Genomic DNA, 21,346 nt, shown 5'->3' on the forward strand with positions numbered 1-21,346 from the left:
ATATAAAATATATGCACTTTTAAAAACTAAGAAGCAAGGCCCCCTAGACTTTAGGAAAGGGGGAATATGACTGCTGGCCCAGGTCAAAAATTCAGGCAGGCCAGCCGTCCCTTCATTGGTTAGTGGATGCAAGGACTGCATACACTTCACACCCTCCCTCCCTGTTGAGCTTAGGCCTAACAGCTGGAGGGTTGTTAGTGTGTCATGTTATTTTGTACTGGCATGGTGAGTTAATAAAGCTGTGACCAACGCACTTAGGCACATTGATGGCTCCTGTCGTTATTTATTGTGGGTGAATGGATTGGGAATTAGGACTCTAGACCTAAGCGGTCATGGATCTATCCATGCTATAAAGCATTTTAGCACAGCCAATATAAACAAAATAAATACTGTTTTTCTTATACTAGAACATTGTAATCCTATCTAACTTATTTATATCGACAAACAAAATCTAAATTTAATTTGGTCTTCTTAGAAATCCTAAAAATACATTAGTTAATATATATCTAGATTTTTACATAAGAAGATGGTATTCTCAAGTGTGTAAAAAGCAAATTAGATATATCTATACTTTGTACTGTAACATTAATTAGGGCTCAGGACACGCTTATTTTCATTAACATACTAATGGCCACTAGCCACACAGCGTCTCCAGTCAGATTTTCAATATCACTTTAGTTCACCTTCAATAGTTTTTGCTGTAAGTTATTGATTACCCATAGTATTTGTGGGGAAACTCAATAATACTTTAGTATATCCAGCTGAAGTTCTATTAAACACTTAAACATGCTGGCTAACAATAAATCAAATGCATTGATCAATACACTACATTGGATACATTCATTAAGCCGTGGCAAGCCCTCTTTAAGACATCAGTGCTCCACAAGTAATGTATAAGTTACAAATCTAATCACAAACCCCCTCCTCACCCCAGTTACACCACTGCCCTATTACCCAGGATGTTTTCCAATGTGCTAAACCATATGTACCATGTCTGGATTTGTAATTGTATGTGGCTTTTGCTTTATTCTGGGCATTCCATAAATGTGATTTAGTACTCATATCATCTGATTCTATCTGATTTTATGAATGTTTGTACTGAGGACGTGTTTGCTTCTGCACTATGTTGCAGCGCATATTGTATTTTTTTATTTATTCTTCAGTAAATATATATATTTTTTTAAAGTTGCAAAAGGTGAGAGAGAAAAAGAGGGGGAAAGGGGGAGAGGGGGAAAGGCAGAGAGGGTGAGAGATGGGGAGAGAGTGAGTGTGTATATATATATATGTATATGTATGTATTTATGTATAGGTCTATAATGATAGAGTGCACATGTGTTTAGAGTGTTAGAGTGTGCATGAATTTTTATAGTTTAATAGTTTAAGGTACTACAGTGAATGTGTGTCTTTCATGGGGGAGGGGCACTGAAAAGATACTGTACCAAGGAACCACTAACCCTAGCCCCACTCTTGCTACAGCTTATTGTTTAAGGAATTCACTGTTCCATGTAGTAGCAGGTAATCACATGTACTAGCAAAACATCCCTTTTTAGGCAGCATGCATCCAATTAACGGCTGCTTCTAACATAACTGTTTAGGTAGCAAGCATCCATGTTATTGGCTGCAGGGACGCCTTTAATATTGCTTGAACCCTGAGCAAACATTTGCTGCCCACCTCCCCCCAGCATGCAATCATGCCCAACACAAATAAAAACAAAAGTACTTTATACACCGCCTCTGCAGATTAGGAGGAGTCGTGATCAGTGCTGGCATTAGGTGTTTAGGTGCACTGTGCAGGGGACACCTGTGCCTGTGCAATCTTTGCCCCCAAACAACCTGCCAGTGCCATATTTTTTCCCCACTTACACGTCCAAATCCATGTTATCACACACTTGTACGTACATACAGAAATACATACTCATGCACAAATTCTCATTCATTCACTCATTCACACATACTTGTTCATTCAGTCATTCACATATACTCATTTGTCTCATCTCAAGTACTTCCTGCCACTGTCACAGAAGCCTCTGTGCCATGGGCTCCTGGTGGGAACTGAGTGCCAGCCTTTTTCCTACAGACTATGCGCCCTGGTATTGAGTGCCATGTTTTTCAAAGTACCAGAGACTCTAAAGACTGTGGAGCTTTGGGGGCGCCTGCATTTTGGGACGCGGTCTATGTGTGGTTTTACTCTCCATCTGGCCAGGACTTACAGGACAGAGAAGACTTTGGCCAGTATTTGCACCTGGATTTGATATCCACCAGTTTCCAGCCAGAAGTCAGGGGAGCGCCCATGTTTACCATCCTCCCCACATAGTACAATAGCAACCCCCTACTGGGCTGAGGTGGGCTGACTGCAAATACTGAGCTGTGTGCCAAGGCGGACCTGATGAAGAACTTTGTGTGGTTTGTTGTGTCTTGTTTTCACCTCAACATGAGTGTTGTCTGATGCTTGCAGTGGGCTGCTATGACCCTTTATTGTCCTTTTCAAGACAATAGCCACACTGTGTAGCTAAGCTTAGGCTAGCCACAGTGCCAATGCAGCTCCGGTGCAGCTCCATCCCCCCTTCTCTCTACAACGCTGTTCTGTCTGGCACTGAAGGGGTTAATCGTTGGTGTCCCGGCAGGAGGAAGCAAGGTTTGGCGGGAGAACCCAGTCGGGCTACAGGGTGTCCCGTCATACTTGTTCATTCACTCATTCACATACAGTATAATTTGTCTTATCTTATGCACTTCTTGCCCTACCCAGTATTTAGGATTTAACCCCTTAATGACAAAGCCTGTACATGTACGAGCTCATAATGCATTGTTTTCAATGGGTTTAGGGACCGCCCATTGTCCTTAAGGGGTTAAGGATGCATCTAAAACAGCTGACATATACAAATAAGAAACCACATGTAGATATGGGCAAGGAATAAAAAATGACATACTTTGTCTGGGTCATAGTCTTAGAAATGCCCATATTGACATATCTGTTTAACATTACTTTAAAACATATACTTTAAAATTATGCAAGTCTACTGCCAAGCCACATCTCTCTAAAACAATCGCAGTAATTTACAAATAGCACAAGCTATAGGTAGTTTGATAAATGTTGTGATGGTGACACTTCCCCTTTAACAGCATGAGACAAATATGCAGTACTATAAACAGTTATCTAAAGCAAACATCTTTACAAGACCCTATTAAATATGTCAGAAATGTATCTTTTACAGAAAATACCTATAAATGCAGGGAGGATGTTTAAATAGAAAGGGACATGGGGCAGTATCCCTTTTAGTGTTTAAAAACAGTAAGCTACATGAAATTCTGCATGTGTCATGATGTAACTCTAGATCAGGTCTAAAATGGAAACATTATGTAAGCATGAATTACTGCAAGATGAGTCAATGTAAAATGAAGCCTGTATAGAAAAAGCGGTGATCTGGTCAGTGATTACGATACAATAGAATCTATGGTATTTTTTTAGACATAGTAACTCATTCATTCCCCCCAATGGCAGGATTCTGGATAAAGCCCAGTAGAAATGATTGGCATGATGGTACACTAGTACATGTTAGGTGGACTAGCTGACAGTCAATGGGACAGGACAGAGTGCTGACGTGACTCTCCCTTTACTGCAGCATAGGGATATAGATAAAACATTAAGATACATAAACAGTTAATTTGGATTACACCCCTCTAGGGTACAAGTAATTACATTAAAACTCTTGGCTAATGTTATTGTGTACTGGAGTATGAAAACCTCTAAAAACATATAAAACCTTATTAGATCTAATTTTCAACGTGTTTAGAGAATATTAACAGCCATGGCTAATAGCAACCAGTTGCTTTATGAAAGATCACAGCAGACGCACAGCTTTAACCCTGGTTCCAAATCACATAATACCGAAATTGTCACCTGTAAGCACTGCCTTCTACACCTAATGTATCAGGTTCTCTCTGCCTGTTGATAACATGTTAAATTTGGTGAAGCCTTCTAAAAACAAATACATTGTATTTCTTATATACAGGGACCGAAAAGTCAAACCCCAGAGTTTCAATCACTTTTAAAATGAACAAATAAAATTAAAAATTGACATTAAGGAATATCGCATTTGTAGAACTTCAGAACCAAAAACCAGACAGTTGGACCCAACACATAAAGAATAATTAACAGATTTCATTATTAACAAAGTTGTATTTTAGAAACTTTACCAAAATGTTTGACTAACTTACAGATATGATGTTAAGCAGTGGTTTTAATATTCATGGAGAATACAACTATTTTTTAATTTGCAGAATATGTATATTAGAAACTTAAGCATATATCAGATAGGAAAAGAGGTTTGTGGGCTAAGTATAGCCTCAATATGTTTCTGTATAGAAACCCAGCAGAGACAGATTTAGTGACAGCTGTCATTCTCTTCCAGAGGTCCTTCTCCCCACTTTCGGCACCCCTCCCTATTCCCACAGGGTGGAATGTTGACCACACATCCCTGGGATCCGTCACCTGTCTGAATTCATCCCGGTGTCAGGTTCATATATGGAAAGACCACTATGGCAACATGTGACAAACTGCTACTAAAAACAGCCTCAGCACTCTTCAGCTGATCCTTTAAACAATGTGTCCCAGCTAAGGAAACTCAGGATATATGATCGGTCGAGTCCAGGAATTATTGAAGGGAAGGGACCCGGAAACTGATCAGTACGGCATATTTTTCCTAAAGTCTATCTTCCTTGGACTGTCTGGGAGATGAGCACTTCTTTAACGTATAGGCCCTCGTCCAAAGAGCAGCAGACTATGGATAATCTAGAAAAGCAGCTCATTTGCCCAATATGCTTGGAAATGTTTTCCAAACCGGTGGTAATTCTACCTTGTCAACATAATTTGTGCCGGAAATGTGCCAGTGATATTTTCCAGGTAAGGTTTTTATATATCATTTGGGATGCTAACAAACTAGGTAAAATAATGCAAATAAATTCCCAAAATAACACTAAACCAAAGCAAAAAAAAGCAAAATGATGTAAATGTCTTTTTTTTAAATGTAATTATAAAAAAATTGCAGAAATCTACAGTAGTTGTGTTAAGGTTAATTTTTCTAATTTTGAATTTGTGTATTATTAAAAATCAATATGTACATTCTTACTATAAGAGGTTTGTTTCGGGACAAGGCTAATCATTTTTTATACTACATTGTGACTTAAAACAAAAGAGTTTTCACAGGGTAATCAACTATAAGTGTCTTAAAAGTTTTAGAACAAAAAAAGAAAAAATGAATCAATAAGCAAGGAGGAGGTAGAAGGGCAGCGCAATGTGACTTGTGAAGCATTTAGTGCACAGTCTGAATGAGTCACAAATGTCAGGGCTACCACATTACACATTAATCTTGGTAGAGTTAAAAGACTCTCAGGGCCCACAGCAGTTTTTATCTTCACTCTATAAAAATGGCATATATATTAATCCAACATGGTTATAACATGGTTAGGTCTATTCACTAAATAAAGTTAACGGAACAGTTTTCAGGAGAGTTGTGTTCCAGGTCTTTCATTGTATTTCAACCCCAGTAAGTTTCTTCTACATAAAGACAAAGATTTCAAAGATTATTTTAATTGGGGTATACACTAACACCTTTTGGGGGGGCTGTTTGGTTGAACTCAGGCTCTAGATGAACTCTACTTTGATGCTTCAGCTTTCTTTCAGTTTAAGCTTTGGTGTCAGCCCTTTATGAGGATCAGTGTTGATTAAGAATGACTCACAGTAGATTGGAGATACTTAAATCCCATCACAGATTTAGCTCTGCTAGATTTTCTCCTTACTTAAACATAATTTTTTCTGAGCTTTTCATCTCACTTTAGTGGTGAGAACAGGGTGTCATTTTGTAACTAAATACCAGAAAGGTGACAAGTCTCTAACCTTCATATTAAATGCAATGCTATTGAATATACAGGCTTATCCAGCTATCTGAAAGTGGAGTGTTCCTACGAAACATTTTGTAAGCCGAAATGCCGTAAAGTGAATAAGCAATGAACGCTAATTTCGCTTTACATCTTTTTTTGCGTAAAAGTGAAAATCATCTTCGGTTTTCTTCCGTTTCTCGAAACAGATGTAAAGCAAAAGTTGGAAAGCGGGGGATGGCCATACAGTATTGTAGATTGATGTAGTACTAGATTTAGCAGATAAAACTGTTTTTCTGGGAGTGTGGAGAAGACAAGCTCCCATGTCTTGGATCACTTCATGCTCTGAAGAGTAGAAGAAGCAAATTGTGCGGTGTCAAACATATATAGACTCCTTCAATATGTATCATGAATATATAGACTCCTTGTAAATGTATCATGAAGATATAGACTCCTTGAAACAAAGGGTTATTCAGCAGTGAGTTGAACCTTCAAACTCCTGCTTTGATGAATAAACCCCACAGAAGTGCATAATTTAAGGGCAGATATGCAGATCCATTGGCTCAGTCTGCCTTTTTTCTGCCTGTTGAAAATGTTATTTGGCGTTCTGCGATGTCCAGGACAGACTTATTCTAATGCCAGAAGAAGTCCCACCATACTTTTATGTCCTTTGGTTGTATTCAGGAATACGGAATATATGTTGTGACAGATATATAATAGATATGTAATATTTAACAGATATGTAATATCTGTCACAAAAAGTCTCAAAAATAGTAATGGTACCGTTTATTTGTTTCATGCGGATACTATCTACCCATGATCTTCTGATATTTGAGAAGCTAGTTCTTGTGACCTGAAAGCATCTTGGAGATCAGAATACAGCACTGATTGCATCACACTTAATGTAATCACATCATTATTTATGCAGTAAATGTCCTAACGACAGCCACACAGTGAGGTCAAAATAGCAATAGGTGTGTTTATTTGCGACAATGCTCTGGCTTTGCGTACAGTGCATCTGATGTCCCCAAAGTCCAGCTAGGAAAGATAAAACACAACTGTGGTTGGGAAAACAGAAACTAAAGGACATCCATGTAAAACTGTTTATAACAAAACCTACTTAGCACATATTGATAGTTACCTTACAGAAGATATAAACAAGCATAGTTTCAGACCACCCCTGTGCCCCCCCACCCGGTTAATCACACCCAGAGTCCCTTTGTTCCCTCCTTCACTGTGCCACACCTATTTTTTCCTGCTCCATGTAGCATAACCCCCATATACCATATTGATCAACTTTATAAACACATGCAAACCCTAGTTCTAGTATAGATCAAATAAACCACACATGGAAACATAGCAGGTACGGATCAACTGAATAACACATCCATATTGCACGCATTGGACTTGCCCAGCACTCGGATTACAGACAGACACAGGACTTGCCCAGAATGCATACACAGGATTTGCCCAACACCCAGATTGCACCCACAGTAGTCTCCTCTCAGAGTCTCGGGTCTCCAGTTGCACAAACTCCAGAGAGCACTGAGAGGTCACGTGACCCTGTACATTGTCTGCTTCCCCCCGCAGATAGAGAGGGCTAGTGAGGGATGATCTCCCCAGCCAGTCCCCAGGGCAGAGCCACAGGGAAGGTGGCCTCTGGGGCGTTTTGTGCCCTGTGCGGCCACCGGTCCCATAAACAGGCCACATATGGGAGGGGGGGTCATTGGCTCCCCTTTAAATGCCTTCACTTTTATTAACTTCTGCTTGAAGACTATTCCTATTATCTACCACTCTGTAGATTTACATTATCATCTCTTCTCCAGGCAGTTGTCCTCTGTTATATGTACCTCTCTTCTGCTTTCCGCAAAGCAGTAAAATAACTTTTCATTTGACTGTTGAAGTGAGTTTAAAATTACTAAAAAGGCAAATGACATAAAATAAATGAAGCACCACCATATTGTAGAACATCCCAATCATAATTCTCACAACTATATACAACATATTTATATTTTTTCTTATATGGGAGTTATCCATTAATGGGAAACATGATATGACCATGATATTAGTACTGGGGTTCAGCCAGTAATGGCAGATTGTATATCATGGGAGCTGCAGTCAACAAAAAAGCTAGTGAACATTCTAGGCCACCACAAACTCAGTCTATACTTACAACTCCCATGAAATTCAGCCAGCAATAAGGCTGACTGAATATTATTGTAGATGCAGTCAACAAAACTCAGTGTTTGTAGTGAAGACTTAGTGTAGACCCCCCATGCTCAATCTACAATTACTAGCCACTATTCTCAAAATAATCAACTAGCTGCTCAACATCACAGCTCTGTAATGCACAGCAAACATTCTGAGGAATTTCAACAAAGAGTGTAGTTAGAGGGTAGTAAAATAGGGACATAAAGGCTTGGAACCAAAATGACACTTTTTTTTGTAGCAGCAGTTGTGCCCAACATTTGACACTTGAAGTGCTTTTAATACAGTTCTTATGATGTTCTGCCAAACAAAAATTCCACAGCAGCTGCAGTACCAATCCATAGTCATATAAACTAACATTTGGTACTCTAACTGTTGAGTACTCACTTGATGTTTCACATACCAGATTGGCTGAGAGTCATGGGAAATGTAGTCTTAACAAATGATGTCATATTCCGGCGCTCAGCATGACGTGCCAGCACCATGACCGAGCTAGAGGCCTCACTTTAGCGTGCATTTTGAAAAAAATTAATTTCCTGAGGTAAAAGCTGCAGCCCTGCTTCTGCAGTTCCCCCCTCTGTGTTCTAATGATTGTAAACAGAACCCGACCTACAGCATAGTGCTGGAGCTGACTGGAGGTGAGCAAATAACGAGATACAGTATGTTCGGGCAAACATATCTCCTGCACAGAACGTAGCTGGGGCTTGGGCAACAGGGCAAATGGATATGGGGATTCTGGAGTTCCTCTAATGTTCTGCAAATTATGCGTAAAAGGTGATGAAATACCTTTCCTTATTAACAATGTGTGTTTAGTTAACAAAAGGCAAAATAATTGTTTAGTAAAACTCAAATATAGTTTGGTAGAATAGTAAATTCAATGACATTTAATTAACAATAAGTGAAAAAGCAAACATCTAATGCATTGTTTCTTACATTTTTGGCAAGAACAGGCCTCCAACCCATATCTGCCAACAAGAGGTGGAAATACAGTAGCTTCTGGAGGACGTTTCCGCTGTCCCTCTTGCAGACATGAAGTGGTGTTGGACAGACACGGAGTGTATGGACTACAGAGAAATCTACTGGTTGAAAATATTATTGATATTTATAAACAGGAATCTACAAGGTAACAATGTATTTCTTTATAACAGTAAAGCTTGCTTTGTTCCATATAGAAAAGGAAGAATAAGATTTGTATTTTGTAGGCACTTATATTAAGCACCACTTTTTAACTACAGTTTACTACACAAAATTGAACTTTATATAATTTGGTGGTATTGCATTAATATTATACATTATACATTATGTTTATTAAATTATACTTTTCTTTACTGGCCTGGAGGCCACGATTGTTTGTTACTGTAAAATGTATAGGTATCAAATCCAGTTCGCAAACTACAGTGGGGATTATCAGTACCAGACTGGAGTAGTAAAATCGTTGATAAATCACAGGCATACGGCCACATACGGCCCTTTTACAGGAAGCAGCCACATGGTAAGAGTAGATGGCATTTGCTGTTGGACACCGGCATTTGTCTAGTGGGCCTGATGACCAGCCTGGGGGATTGGGGATTATATAAAATTAGCAATTCTAGACTGTACTGGCACTGCAGGTCCTCTTTATATTCACATGGTCCCCATATAGCATTGCCTCTTATCTGCCTATGAAGCTTCTTGTAGCAGTACCTAGTTTTCTTAAATTAAATTAAATATCCACCTTTACCAAATACCATAAATCTAAGAAAAAACATTTTTTTTATTCCACTGCCCACTCAGATACACTCAGTGGATAGGGATAGGTTCCTGGCTATCATATAGAGCACTCGTACGTTGGCAGCCCATCACGCCCCACCTGCTTAAGAACTACAACTCCCACACTATGATCTTTTGTCTCCATGTGGTCCAAAAGATAAAAGACTGATTGACTTTGGTTATTCTTAGAGTAAAGAGGCAACAGCTGAATTGCTTCAGCCACTGAAGTGCCAAAAAGGAAGCCTTAATACTGGATTACTCACTTAGAAACATAAAAATATGTTTATTTCATAATGAAGGCCGCCACCAAACAATAATAACTTACAGACTTGTCTAGCAGAAAGACATTTATCAGTTCTGGAGGAGCATCTAAGGTCATCAGTAGCACTTTTTTTCTATTATGACAACACTTGCTTATGACACAAAGTAACAATGAGGCACTTCATATTGGGGAACTCTCTCCACTTTTTATTTTAGTCCCATGGTCAACTCCAGTTCCGCTGGTGTTATTTCTCGTCTGTTTTCACAACTGGATTTGAGGTTGTTACATTAAATTCTTGTGAGTTCTTTGATGATTACTTTGCTGATATATTATAACAAACCTAGAGACACATGTGTATCGTATTTTAACTGGGCTCCTCCTGGTTTTAAACGCTTGCTTAGTTGAGAGTTTATTTTTCTGCATTCTAATGTTGCTCAGCACAGAGTTGTTTTAAGCCTCTACTTGATTACTATTCCTCTTCTGTGGAGATCTCTTTTCTTTCGCTAATATAACTGGTGACCCAAATATCAAGAGGCAGAAATTGTCAATTACTTGGCAACCTAGTCCATAAATTAAAGGGGGGTTACTACTTTTTATTTTGAAAATTAAATAATGACTTCCATAAAAATTAAATATAAGTAAAAAGTTTTATCAAAGATACACTGCGGCCATTATAGACATATATAGACAGTATAAAGTATATGATCAGGCACAATGCCAGATGGGCCACTGGACTACAAAGCTCCACATTCACCCAATCTGCCAATCATGCAATCTAAAGAACCCTGCACAAGATGACACATAAAACCTGTGAAAACACCCAATAGTGCTACAAAAAGTATTGCACTGACAAAAAAGAAATGTAATCAACAAGTGTGGGTACTACTAAGTCGAAAAGTACTAAAATGATAATGATAAACACATAGTATAATACTGTAAGAAAGAGGGCCAAATAAAAATAATAATGGTCAAACTCACAAGAAAGGCTCCAAAAGTAAGGTGAAGCTGCATATAAGCAGGACTTCCAGGTCTATAAGGGAACACTTATTCAATGGTGTAAAAAAGTAGTATATAGCATTGGGTCACTGCAGTCTACCTGTCCTTCACCATCAGCGCACTTATACTCGATCTCGGAAAACCTCGATGACAGAGAGAGAGGCTATGGCGTCTCTCTAAAGTAAATTCAAATCACTAATGCATTTTGTCTCAAAAGACTTCCTCCGGAATGATATGGGGAACTCTGGCCAGCCAACCCTGAGAAGTCACAAAGTATCTGTCTTTCAATGAATTTCCTTCCTGTACTTATTGGATACAGTTTTGTTGATATTACATCTCTAATGTACTTGCAAGGTAGAACCAGAGGTCAGATCAGGTACAACTCACTTTAATTGAGTTAACTGACAATAAGTCTGACGGCTACACACTACTGAGGATAGACTACCAGATAAAAACAGCCAAGCTATATGACAACAACCGTCATTGGATCATATGGCTGTTCTAAGGCTGTTTCTAAGGCACAAACACCAATAAAAACAATGAAAGATAGAAGAAAAAAAAAAGAGATATAAAAACAGTGTATGCATGTAAGTAATGTGTAGAAAGACAAAAGAAAATATTGAGCCTGTTAGAGAATAGATGCCTGAGTGTGGTAAGCGTGTACAGTATGTCCAAGTGTAAGGCTATTAGAAAATAAAATAATAAACAATATATATAACAATATATTAACCTTTTTTATGTATTTCTTCTGAGTTTTACTTATATCACTAATATTCAGTGATCTACATCGTAATAATAATAGAGTTATTTTATTTAGAACCGAGTAGGCCTCGGGGTGACAGTAGACGTTGTAAACAAGCAGATGTAGCAATACCCTGGCCGAGCCAGACAGCTGCAGGGTTTGTGTGGACCATCACCTGCTTGCCTGTGGAAACACGAGAGAGTAACAGATGGACATCCTCATCATATGATTGAGGTCCAAGTTTTATAAATATACCTCTTTGATTTACTAAATGGCTGGGGCCTTATGTAAACCTCAGCATGTACAATCATAGGTCAGAACAGGATAAAAACACATTTCACGTTGTCCATCAATCACCGGAATAACTTTAGAACTGATATTGCAAAACGTTCTAACTTGTGACTATAACATCATTATTGACTTGGTTCCTTGTTGTTGCTATTATAATTGTAATATTTATTCTGTTACAGCTTAACGTAAATCACCAAAGTAGTTAAATTCCACTAATAATGCTTTCACAATTGTAATTTTTAATATTTTTACTTTTAATTTTGTAACACTGTATTTTTACTTTTAAAGAACTGTCGCCAACTCACAGCTTTTAGCATCACTAGCATCACATTTTAGCAAGTTTAATTTTTGATATTTTATATTTAACACCTTAGGGACAGCGGGTTCCCCTTAAACCCATTATTGACAATGACATTGCAAGTTCATATACGGCTTTGTCGTAAAGGGGTTAAAAATAAGGGACTGTTTTTCTTCAAAGAATACATGATATGTAAAAGAATATGGCAGAAATAGCAGATGTGATCAAGGACAGGCTGTCCAAAATTCTTAAAATAGGGTTGGTCCAACTTTGAGCTCCTGACAGAGACAGAAGCATGGTCATGTAACACGATATCACACGACCCTGTGGTAATAGTGTGGCTGCTCACACAGTGTGCGAGCTGCTAGAAAAAAAGCATCATATCATGTAAGGGTATGATGATGTGATAAAGTGAATGAGTGAGTGTAAGCATGTGTTTGCATGAGTGTGTACATATAGGTGTGTTAGCATGTGTATTAGTGTGTGTGTATATGTTAGCATGAATGTGTATGTGTAAGTTTGTGAATGTTAGTATGTGTTAGCATGAGCGTGTAAGTGTGTGTGTTAGTGTGCCAGTGTGTATGTTGCCTATGTTGCTGTGGAGGAGCACTTGGCTTTCCTGGCCTGTTCAAATCCTTTGTGTGTATGATCTATTTCTTCTCATCAAGAGACTTCTCTTTTCCTTACTCCACCATCATAAACATTTTAGAAACAAAACAGTAGTAACTGAATGAGGAGGACAAATCATACAAATCCTGAGAAGGGAATTTTATTGATAAATATGAATGTAAACCAAGTCAGGTCTCATAGCTAAATAATACAAAGGGTAGTTAAAGTGCAAATAAATATATGGAGAACTTCACTTAGGACAACCCAAATACAGATATTTAATCAAAGAAATAAGCATATTACACTGTAAAAAGATAAAACGTAACCTTTATTAAAATGTATGAAATTTATTATTTGAGAAAACAAATGCATTTGGAGATTTAAAAAAAATTAAAGGAGAGATATAAAACCAAATCTGGTCATTTGAATCGATATATTTTAACCACAGTGTGGCGGAGAAAATAAATAGTTTGTATGTCATATGATTTTTTAGTACAATATAGAGTACATATAAGAAAATTGTTATATGCCCTCCTTTACAAAATATTATTTCAGATAAGGGGTTAAAATAGGTAATATCCTATTGTGTATATATATATAGCTAAGTAATATAATTCAAAGTAGTAATTCTGTGGTTATCTTCCTTCTCAATGGGGATCCAGTCTGACTAAAATTCTGTTGACTGGAGGAGTGAGAGTGCAATTGTGTTAGAGAGCAACAAACTATTATTGGGATAGCCAGTACAAGCATTAACCTCCATGTAGCGTGTTTTACCTTCACATTGTGAAATGAATATGTGAACAAATGTTTCTATAGCTATTTATTTTGTAATCTAGAAGTGTAATTATCTGTTGGTTATGATATCCGTTTTATTGTCTATTGGTAATAATATTAGTTAACAGAGGGAAGGCTCCATAAAAGTACAGTACAGAAATCCATTAAACAACATCATCTCTTAATAAATCTAGCCTATATGATATATAAGCCATGGTCTATCTAAACCTACTTTCTAATAAAAGCAATCTCATGGTACTATTCATTTTGTCAAGAACCGTCCTGTTGAGCTCTGACCTGATACATCTTTGCGTTTTCAAATATCACACCAAAGAGGATTCCATTCTGTCTTTGCAATTGCCGGGTCTGGGTAATTGCGGATGGATGATTTATGTTCAATCACTCTGATTTTCGTGGGATGATTGGTTTGGCCTATATATACATCACTGCAAGGACATTTGATGAAATAAGGTGCTGCCAGTTACAAAAATTCATTGATTGGAACTTTGCGGGTTTTGTGAGCGAGTGTATCACCCTCCTTAATAAAGGTTCATTCTGGCATTTTTAACGCAAGAGATAACCACTATTAGATATCCAAACAAGTATTCATTTTCTCTTAGACCCCATGGAACTAAATTCGAATTACTCACAAATAGTAAACTTAAAATTGTTTTGCTGTTACTTAAGTTATTTTCAATCACAGTAAATAGTTGCTTTGACTTTACCCCCTCATTATGTTACATATTCTTTTCTGCAAAATGCCAATTGCCCAATTGTAAAAAGCTAATCCATTATTTTATTTGTAATGCTTTATACCAGGCCATACAAAGCTGGTGTGTGTATGTATATATATATATATATCTATATATATCTATCTATATATATATATATATATATATATATAGATAGATATATATATATACACACACACACCAGCGTGCATGCAGTTGAATAAAACTATTCCATGGTTTCATAAGGTTCGATTAAAAATATAAATGGGACATACTGGTATTCATATATACAATATATATTTTTTTTACAAATAAAACTAAAACCTAACTTAGTAAATATTATATTTTTATATACATACAATCATAAATACAATCATTTAATAGGATGAATAATAATAATAATTGTATAAGACAACAATGGGAATGTTTTTTAATATGCCCAGAGAATTAAAGCTCATGCAACTTAAATCCAGGAACAAAAGTGTTAACTTATAGCATGTGATATGTATTGACACAAAAACGTTATTATTAATTGCATATGTAATTATAAGACCTGCATTAGACAAATTGGACGGCTATAACAGCAATTACTGTAAACCAGTCTGTGAGCAGTGTAGGGTGGAAATGAAAAAAAAGCCACTGGGGTGGTAATTGGCTCTTGCAAGGCAGCTTAACTGAGCTACAGTATTTTTCCATTAGAATAATCGTACCATTAGTCATTAATAATACTGGTATGTATGATTATTCTCTCACTTGTCCACTGCTGCTAAGTATTATTTTCGCTGTACTTTTGTACAACTATAAAGAGCTCTTGAGATAAGTACAAGACATAGGGAGAATGGTAATTTCTCTTGCATTTCTTGATTTTGTGAACATTACTGCTATTGGTATATTTTTTAAATTAAATAATTTCAAAAAAACATATCATAGGTACTTGTCCACAGTTAGGTTTTTAGGCCTAGGGCAACAGGTCCAGGAGGGTGGCAGCTCCTCTGCTGCATTACAGGATGCCTCAGGCGCCCTGCAACGACACTACGCAATGGGCCGGTTAAAAGGGAGATACAGCATCCTGGTAACTTTTTGTCAGTGTAGAGCTGGTATCGTAACAAGGCACAATAGGCATATACCTGGAGGAGCATACTAAGGAGGGGGTCAGCTCCGGGTGCCACTCATCAGGGTGAGCCACACTGGTACACAGGGCTGGTCCAAAATTGTTCACAAAGGGCCAATCACTGACCTGGTCTGGGCCAGTCCAAGTCGGGCCAGCCATTTGTGAACAATTTTGGACCAACGCAGGAACACAGCAGTTAAATGTGAGGCTGCACTTGCCCAGAGCAGTGGAAGAAATCTGCATGTGAAGCAAGTGAGGGAAGGAGGGTTAGGTAGGGGGTATGCATGTATGACTATATGTACGTTAGAGTGAAAGTGTATAAGTGTTCGTGTGTGACCATGTATGCGTGTGTATGTCAGCATGGATGTGTATGTGTAAGTGTGTGTGAGCATGGATATATAAGTCTGTATCAGCATGGATGCATAAGTGTATGTGAGCATGAATGCATGTGTAAGTATGTGTGATCATGCATAAGTGTGTGTGAGCATGAATTTGTATGTGTGTGCAAGATGGAGTATGTGTTAACATGACTGTGTAAGTGCGTGTTAGCATGAGGGTATAAGTGTGTGTTATTGAGTATGTGCATGTGTGTTGGCATTAACATGTGTAAAATTGTATGCCAGTGTGTATGTGAGTGACTTAGGAGGGCAAGGGGCTGACGAGGGGATGCCAAATATAGGATGTGCCCCAGGTGCCAAATACTCTACGTATGCCCCTGACCTGAAGTACCACTGTTTTAGGTTTCCACTGCTCCTTTTGTACCACCATTATTACATCTATTTTTTTTTTTAAATGCCTTAGACCTGGAAAACAAACTTTAAAAGTAACTGGGACAACATTTTGGATCAATAAAGTCCCTTTAAAGTGCACTTCTGCCCGTTCAGCTATTTTATGAGTTTTGGATGAGTCAGCAGATTTAATGAATACACCTTCCACTCTAACATTCACACTTTTTTTTCAGCAAGCCAGGAAGTGGAGGTGTTGATAATATGACATTTGCTCATTGGATACTTCTTGAAAGCAAGTGATTAATTAGAGCTTCACAATTCTTTTCTTAACTCCACTCAATAAATAATGTGATATTTAAAAATTGATCATGTTCCCAGTGAGAGATCATAAAATGTCACAACACTGATTAAAAAAAAAGAGAAACAGAACAAAACAGTGATGGTATTTGGATTTGTCCCTATGTACATTAACATAATTTTACATATAGGTACGCTTACATTGAACGTGATATGGCTGCTGTCTTTTCCTGCTTAAAAACAATCTGGACTCTCTGAAATACTACTTAAATCATTAAGCACCTGATTTAGAATTCTGATTAGAGTCTGATTTGAATCCCTGAATTTGCTGAGAGTCTTGTGTGAAATAAGAAAATGTCTTCTTAACCCCCATAACATGTAGCTTTCGATGTCCTAAAGTTACTTAGCAGCCATGTGTTAGAAGCAATTAGGTTACATTGCTGTAGTAACTGTAGTAACTCCCTATATTAACTTGGACTCTATCATCGACCAATATGCAAGCGTGACCAAATTCAAGGTTGACCCTGCATAATTTCTAGTTATTTGATGAGTTAATCTTCTGGTTTGCAACCATAAGCGACAAAAGAGATGTTTTGTCAACAACAGGCTGAGAAAGATGGAAGTTGTAGATAGGTTCTCAAAAGTTGCCCACTCCTTAAATAAGGAGATATGATGTATATATACGATGTTTCATCTAGTAATGTGTTCTTTACTGCTTTCTCGTAGACCTGAAAGGAAATTGGATCACCCAATGTGCGAAGAACACGAAGATGAGAAAATTAACATATATTGTCTAAACTGTGAGGTGCCAACCTGTTCCATGTGTAAAGTCTTTGGAGTTCATAAGGACTGCCAGGTTGCCCCACTTACTCATGTTTTCCAAGGACAAAAGGTACTTTTTAAATGTTGGAAATAAAACAAATTGCCAAAAACTTTCCGTGCCAGAGAGGTAAAGAAATTGTTACCCAGAGGGTCATATATTAAATTTAGAGTTTCACAATGAGATGAAATGGTCACGCTATGCCTGAATTCTGACCCTTTAAAGATAAGTCCCATGGAAAATATTGTGAATTGTCTGCAATCTTTTTTTATATAACGTATATGGGGGAACTATATAACCATCATTAAATATGTTGTAATTAATAGATTAAAGAGGAACTCCATATGCCTAATGACCCAATAGGATAATTACTATTAATTTTGAGGCTTAGCACCAGTTCTTTATGGCTATTTATTTCACACATTACTTGTTGCTCACAATTAACAATTGTGCTTCTGCTTTTGAAAGGGTGATTATAACTATAATGCGTGCAGCTAGTGTGCTGTGCTTATCTTTTGAATTCATTCTGTCTCTGAAGAGATGAAAGATTTTCTAATTGTAACTTTTTTTACATTTCATTTTATGTTTTTTTTTTTACATTCAGATATTGCTGAAACCTTCTGTCCCACCAGCTAATTCAAATAATAAATTGATCCCTGCAGGCAAAAGTTTTTTAAGCCTGATGACCCATAGGAACTTAGTTTAAACCATTTATTTTAAATATACCAGCAACCCATACTAATCTAGTGTTACAATTTAAAGATTATTGTTTACTTGATATTATAAAAAGTTATTGAACAGCGATACTGCAGTGAAAAAAATAGATAAAAGGTAAATGCACTTTAATCATATGCACTTAAAATTGACATGGTGTCTACTCTACAAATGTATGAATGAAATTCTACAGAATCCCCCATATGCAATTGTCCTTTTAACTTTTAACTTAACTATTTACTGTACAGGATGTATGTTTGGCCAAACACAAATCCTGGCATAAGATATGTTACTGACAGTCAGCTCCAGTGTTGGCTTGGTGAACGTCCTGGAGGGTCTAATGAGTCCTCTTGTGTGCGCGTGTGTGTGTGTGCGCATTTATGGGTGTGTGTGCAGAAAGGGCTTCCATTAATTTCAATGTGAGAGCTTTCCTGCCCCTGATCAGCTGTTTCAGCAGAGGAGTTAGGGAGACCTGGAAACTACTTCCTTACATGCAGTGGCGTCGCTACAGGGGGCAAGGGGGGGCAATTGCCCCCCCTAGGTTAATCCTTGCCCCCCCTGTTGCCCCCCTGCCGAATTTGGAATAAAGTCGCAATGCGACTTTAAATCCCGTCTTTTTTTTTTATTTATTTTTTTTAATACGGAGGAGAGAGACGGTGCGGCCCGCGTAAGATCGGCAGCCAAGGCAACCGATCTTACGCGGGCCGCACCTCGAGCCCTGCTACTTACCTGTGGGAGGGTCTTCTGTACTGTATACAGGAAGCGGAAGCCAGCAGAGAATGCAGAGGGAGGCCGCGCCCCCTGCTGAAGTCTGTGAGCGGCATCGAGGAGCTGCAGTGCAAGTAAGGGGGTGGGGAGGATGTTTGAATGAGTGGGGAGGGTGTTTGAATGAGTATGAGTGTAAGTGCTGGAACCTAGGCATGATGGGACTGTTATTGCTGTTAGCAATCACACTCCTATCATGCCAAGTCAGCCAGTACATGCTGAAACCTAGCTAGCTGCCCCCCTTGTGTATTGATGCTGCCAGCAGTGTGGGGTCTGCACATCACTTACAGCTACCTTGTACCAGCATGTAGTGGCTGACTTGGCATGATAGGAGTGTGATTGCTAACAGCAATCACAGCAAGCACAGTCCCATCATGCCTAGGTTCCAGCATTTACTGGTTGGATGTGTAAGTGCTGGAACCTAGGTATGATGGGACTTTGATTGCTGTTAGCAGTCACACTCCTATCATGCCAAGTCAGCCAGTACAAGCTGAAACCTAGCTAGCTGCCCCCTTGTGTATTGATGCTGCCAGCAGTATAGGGTCTGTACCAGCATGTAGTGGCTGACTTTGCATGATAGGAGTGTGATTGCTAACAGCAATCACAGTCCCATCATGCCTAGGTTCCAGCATTTACTGGATGGATGTGTAAGTGCTGGAACCTAGGCATGATGGGACTTTGATTGCTGTTAGCAATCACACTCCTATCATGCCAAGTCAGCCAGTACAAGCTGAAACCTAGCTAGCTGCCCCCCTTGTGTATTGATGCTGCCAGCAGTATGGGGTCTACACATCACTTACAGCCACCCTGTACCATCATGTACTGGCTGACCTGGCATGATAGGAGTGTGATTACTAACAGCAATCACAGCAAGCACAGTCCCATCATGCCTAGGTACCAGCATTTACTGGTTGCCTGGGTATGATAGGAGTGTGATTGCTGTGTGGGCAGTGTGGACGCAACCTGTGATCTATGCCTGTAATTCTGGGGGTTTTAAATATACCTTTTAATGCTGTGTTTTTATATGAATTCCAATTGATCTATACCTGCAAAGCTGGGTTTCTGTGTTATTCTGTAGAGCCATATCTATATATTTCCATACATTATTTATGTATACCTGCAAATACAGTGTTTGTATGTCTTATTCAGCTGATTAATACCTGCAATGCTGTTTCCATGTATTTATTTGATCTATACCTGCGATGCTACGTTTCATATATTATTATTGTATACCTGCAAATACAGGATTTGTATGTCTGATTCTGTTTATTTGATATATACCTTCAGTGCTGAGATCACAAGTGAATATCAGTTGATCTATACATGTAAAGCTTGGTTTGTGTGTTAATGTGTTGATCTATACCTGCTATCGGCAACTGGGGCTAATATTAATATATATGGGCAGCAGGGGCATCAATACACAAGGGGCAAAAACACTAAGGGGGGTATAAACGACAATGCAGTGTGAAAAATCCATCCTGACGTAGATGTCTGTGACATAGATTGTGTCCTGCTGTTTGTGTGTTTTTGGTTATCAGTGTAGCAGAGCCTGTCCTCCGGTGTGTGTGTATCGGTGTTGGTGTGGCAGAGCCTGTCCTGGTGTGTGTGTTCAGTTGTCAGTGTGGCAGAGCCTGTCCTAGGGTGTGTGTTTAGGTGCCGGTGTGACAGAGCCTGTCCTGGTGTGTGTGTGTTTGGTTGTCGGTGTGGCAGAGCCTGTCCTGATGTGTGTGTCTGGGTGTCGGTGTGACAGAGCCTGTGTTGGTGTGCGTGTTTGGTCATCTGTTTATATCCTTACAATAGGACATATTTAATTTATACTTATCCAGAGATAAAATGCCCTCCTGAAGTTGTAGTGACTTCAGGGGACAAAACGTTCAAGGCCCTGAAATCATTTAGTGGAAAAGTTATTTATTGTTATAATATTTATTTCAATGATTAGTCGCACTCAATTGTGGCTTCAGGCTTCCCATGTTGAATGACCAAGTATTATTTTAGCCCAATAACAAAAGTATAATTCCATAGCACATTACTTTTGGAAATTATGAATGGCCCCCCCAGTTTGACTGTGGTATCTTGTGTGCCCCCCCTATATATTGTTTCTAGAGTCGCCACTGCTTACATGGAACATTAAACTGTCCCTTTAAGATAAAAACTAAGATCCTGAGTTCAGGCTTCTCTATAATGGATAGGGACCCAACTTGGATACTTTATTCTATGTGATTAACCAAGTTCATTTACTTTTTAGTCTGAACTCTCGGATGGGATTGATATACTGGTTGGGTGCAATGACAGGATTCAAGCAGTGATAAGTCAGTTGGAGGAGACGTGCAAGTCCATAGAGGTGAGTGTACCCGCTGATGTGAGATCACCTGTGTAT

General features: G+C 38.5%; 1 protein-coding gene across 4 annotated transcripts in view; it reads left to right on the plus strand.

Annotated features, from left to right (window-relative positions):
- Positions 1-4,582: 4,582 nt before the first annotated feature.
- The window catches only part of TRIM55 (tripartite motif containing 55), a 42,752-nt gene continuing 25,988 nt past the window's right edge, over positions 4,583-21,346 (plus strand). For 2 of the 4 annotated variants that reach the window (XM_053467289.1, XM_053467290.1), the window contains exons 1-4: positions 4,583-4,900; positions 9,033-9,205; positions 17,397-17,562; positions 21,215-21,310. In XM_053467289.1, coding sequence (XP_053323264.1) covers positions 4,733-4,900; positions 9,033-9,205; positions 17,397-17,562; positions 21,215-21,310 — 603 coding nt within the window. In that variant the 5' untranslated portion in view covers positions 4,583-4,732. The remainder of the gene's footprint in view (positions 4,901-9,032; positions 9,206-17,396; positions 17,563-21,214; positions 21,311-21,346) is intronic. The other 2 variants (XM_053467288.1, XM_053467291.1) reach the window with 2 other exon arrangements.

This window comes from Spea bombifrons, chromosome 5 (assembly GCF_027358695.1).
Source record: "Spea bombifrons isolate aSpeBom1 chromosome 5, aSpeBom1.2.pri, whole genome shotgun sequence".
In the NCBI taxonomy this organism is placed as follows: Eukaryota; Metazoa; Chordata; class Amphibia; order Anura; family Pelobatidae; genus Spea; species Spea bombifrons.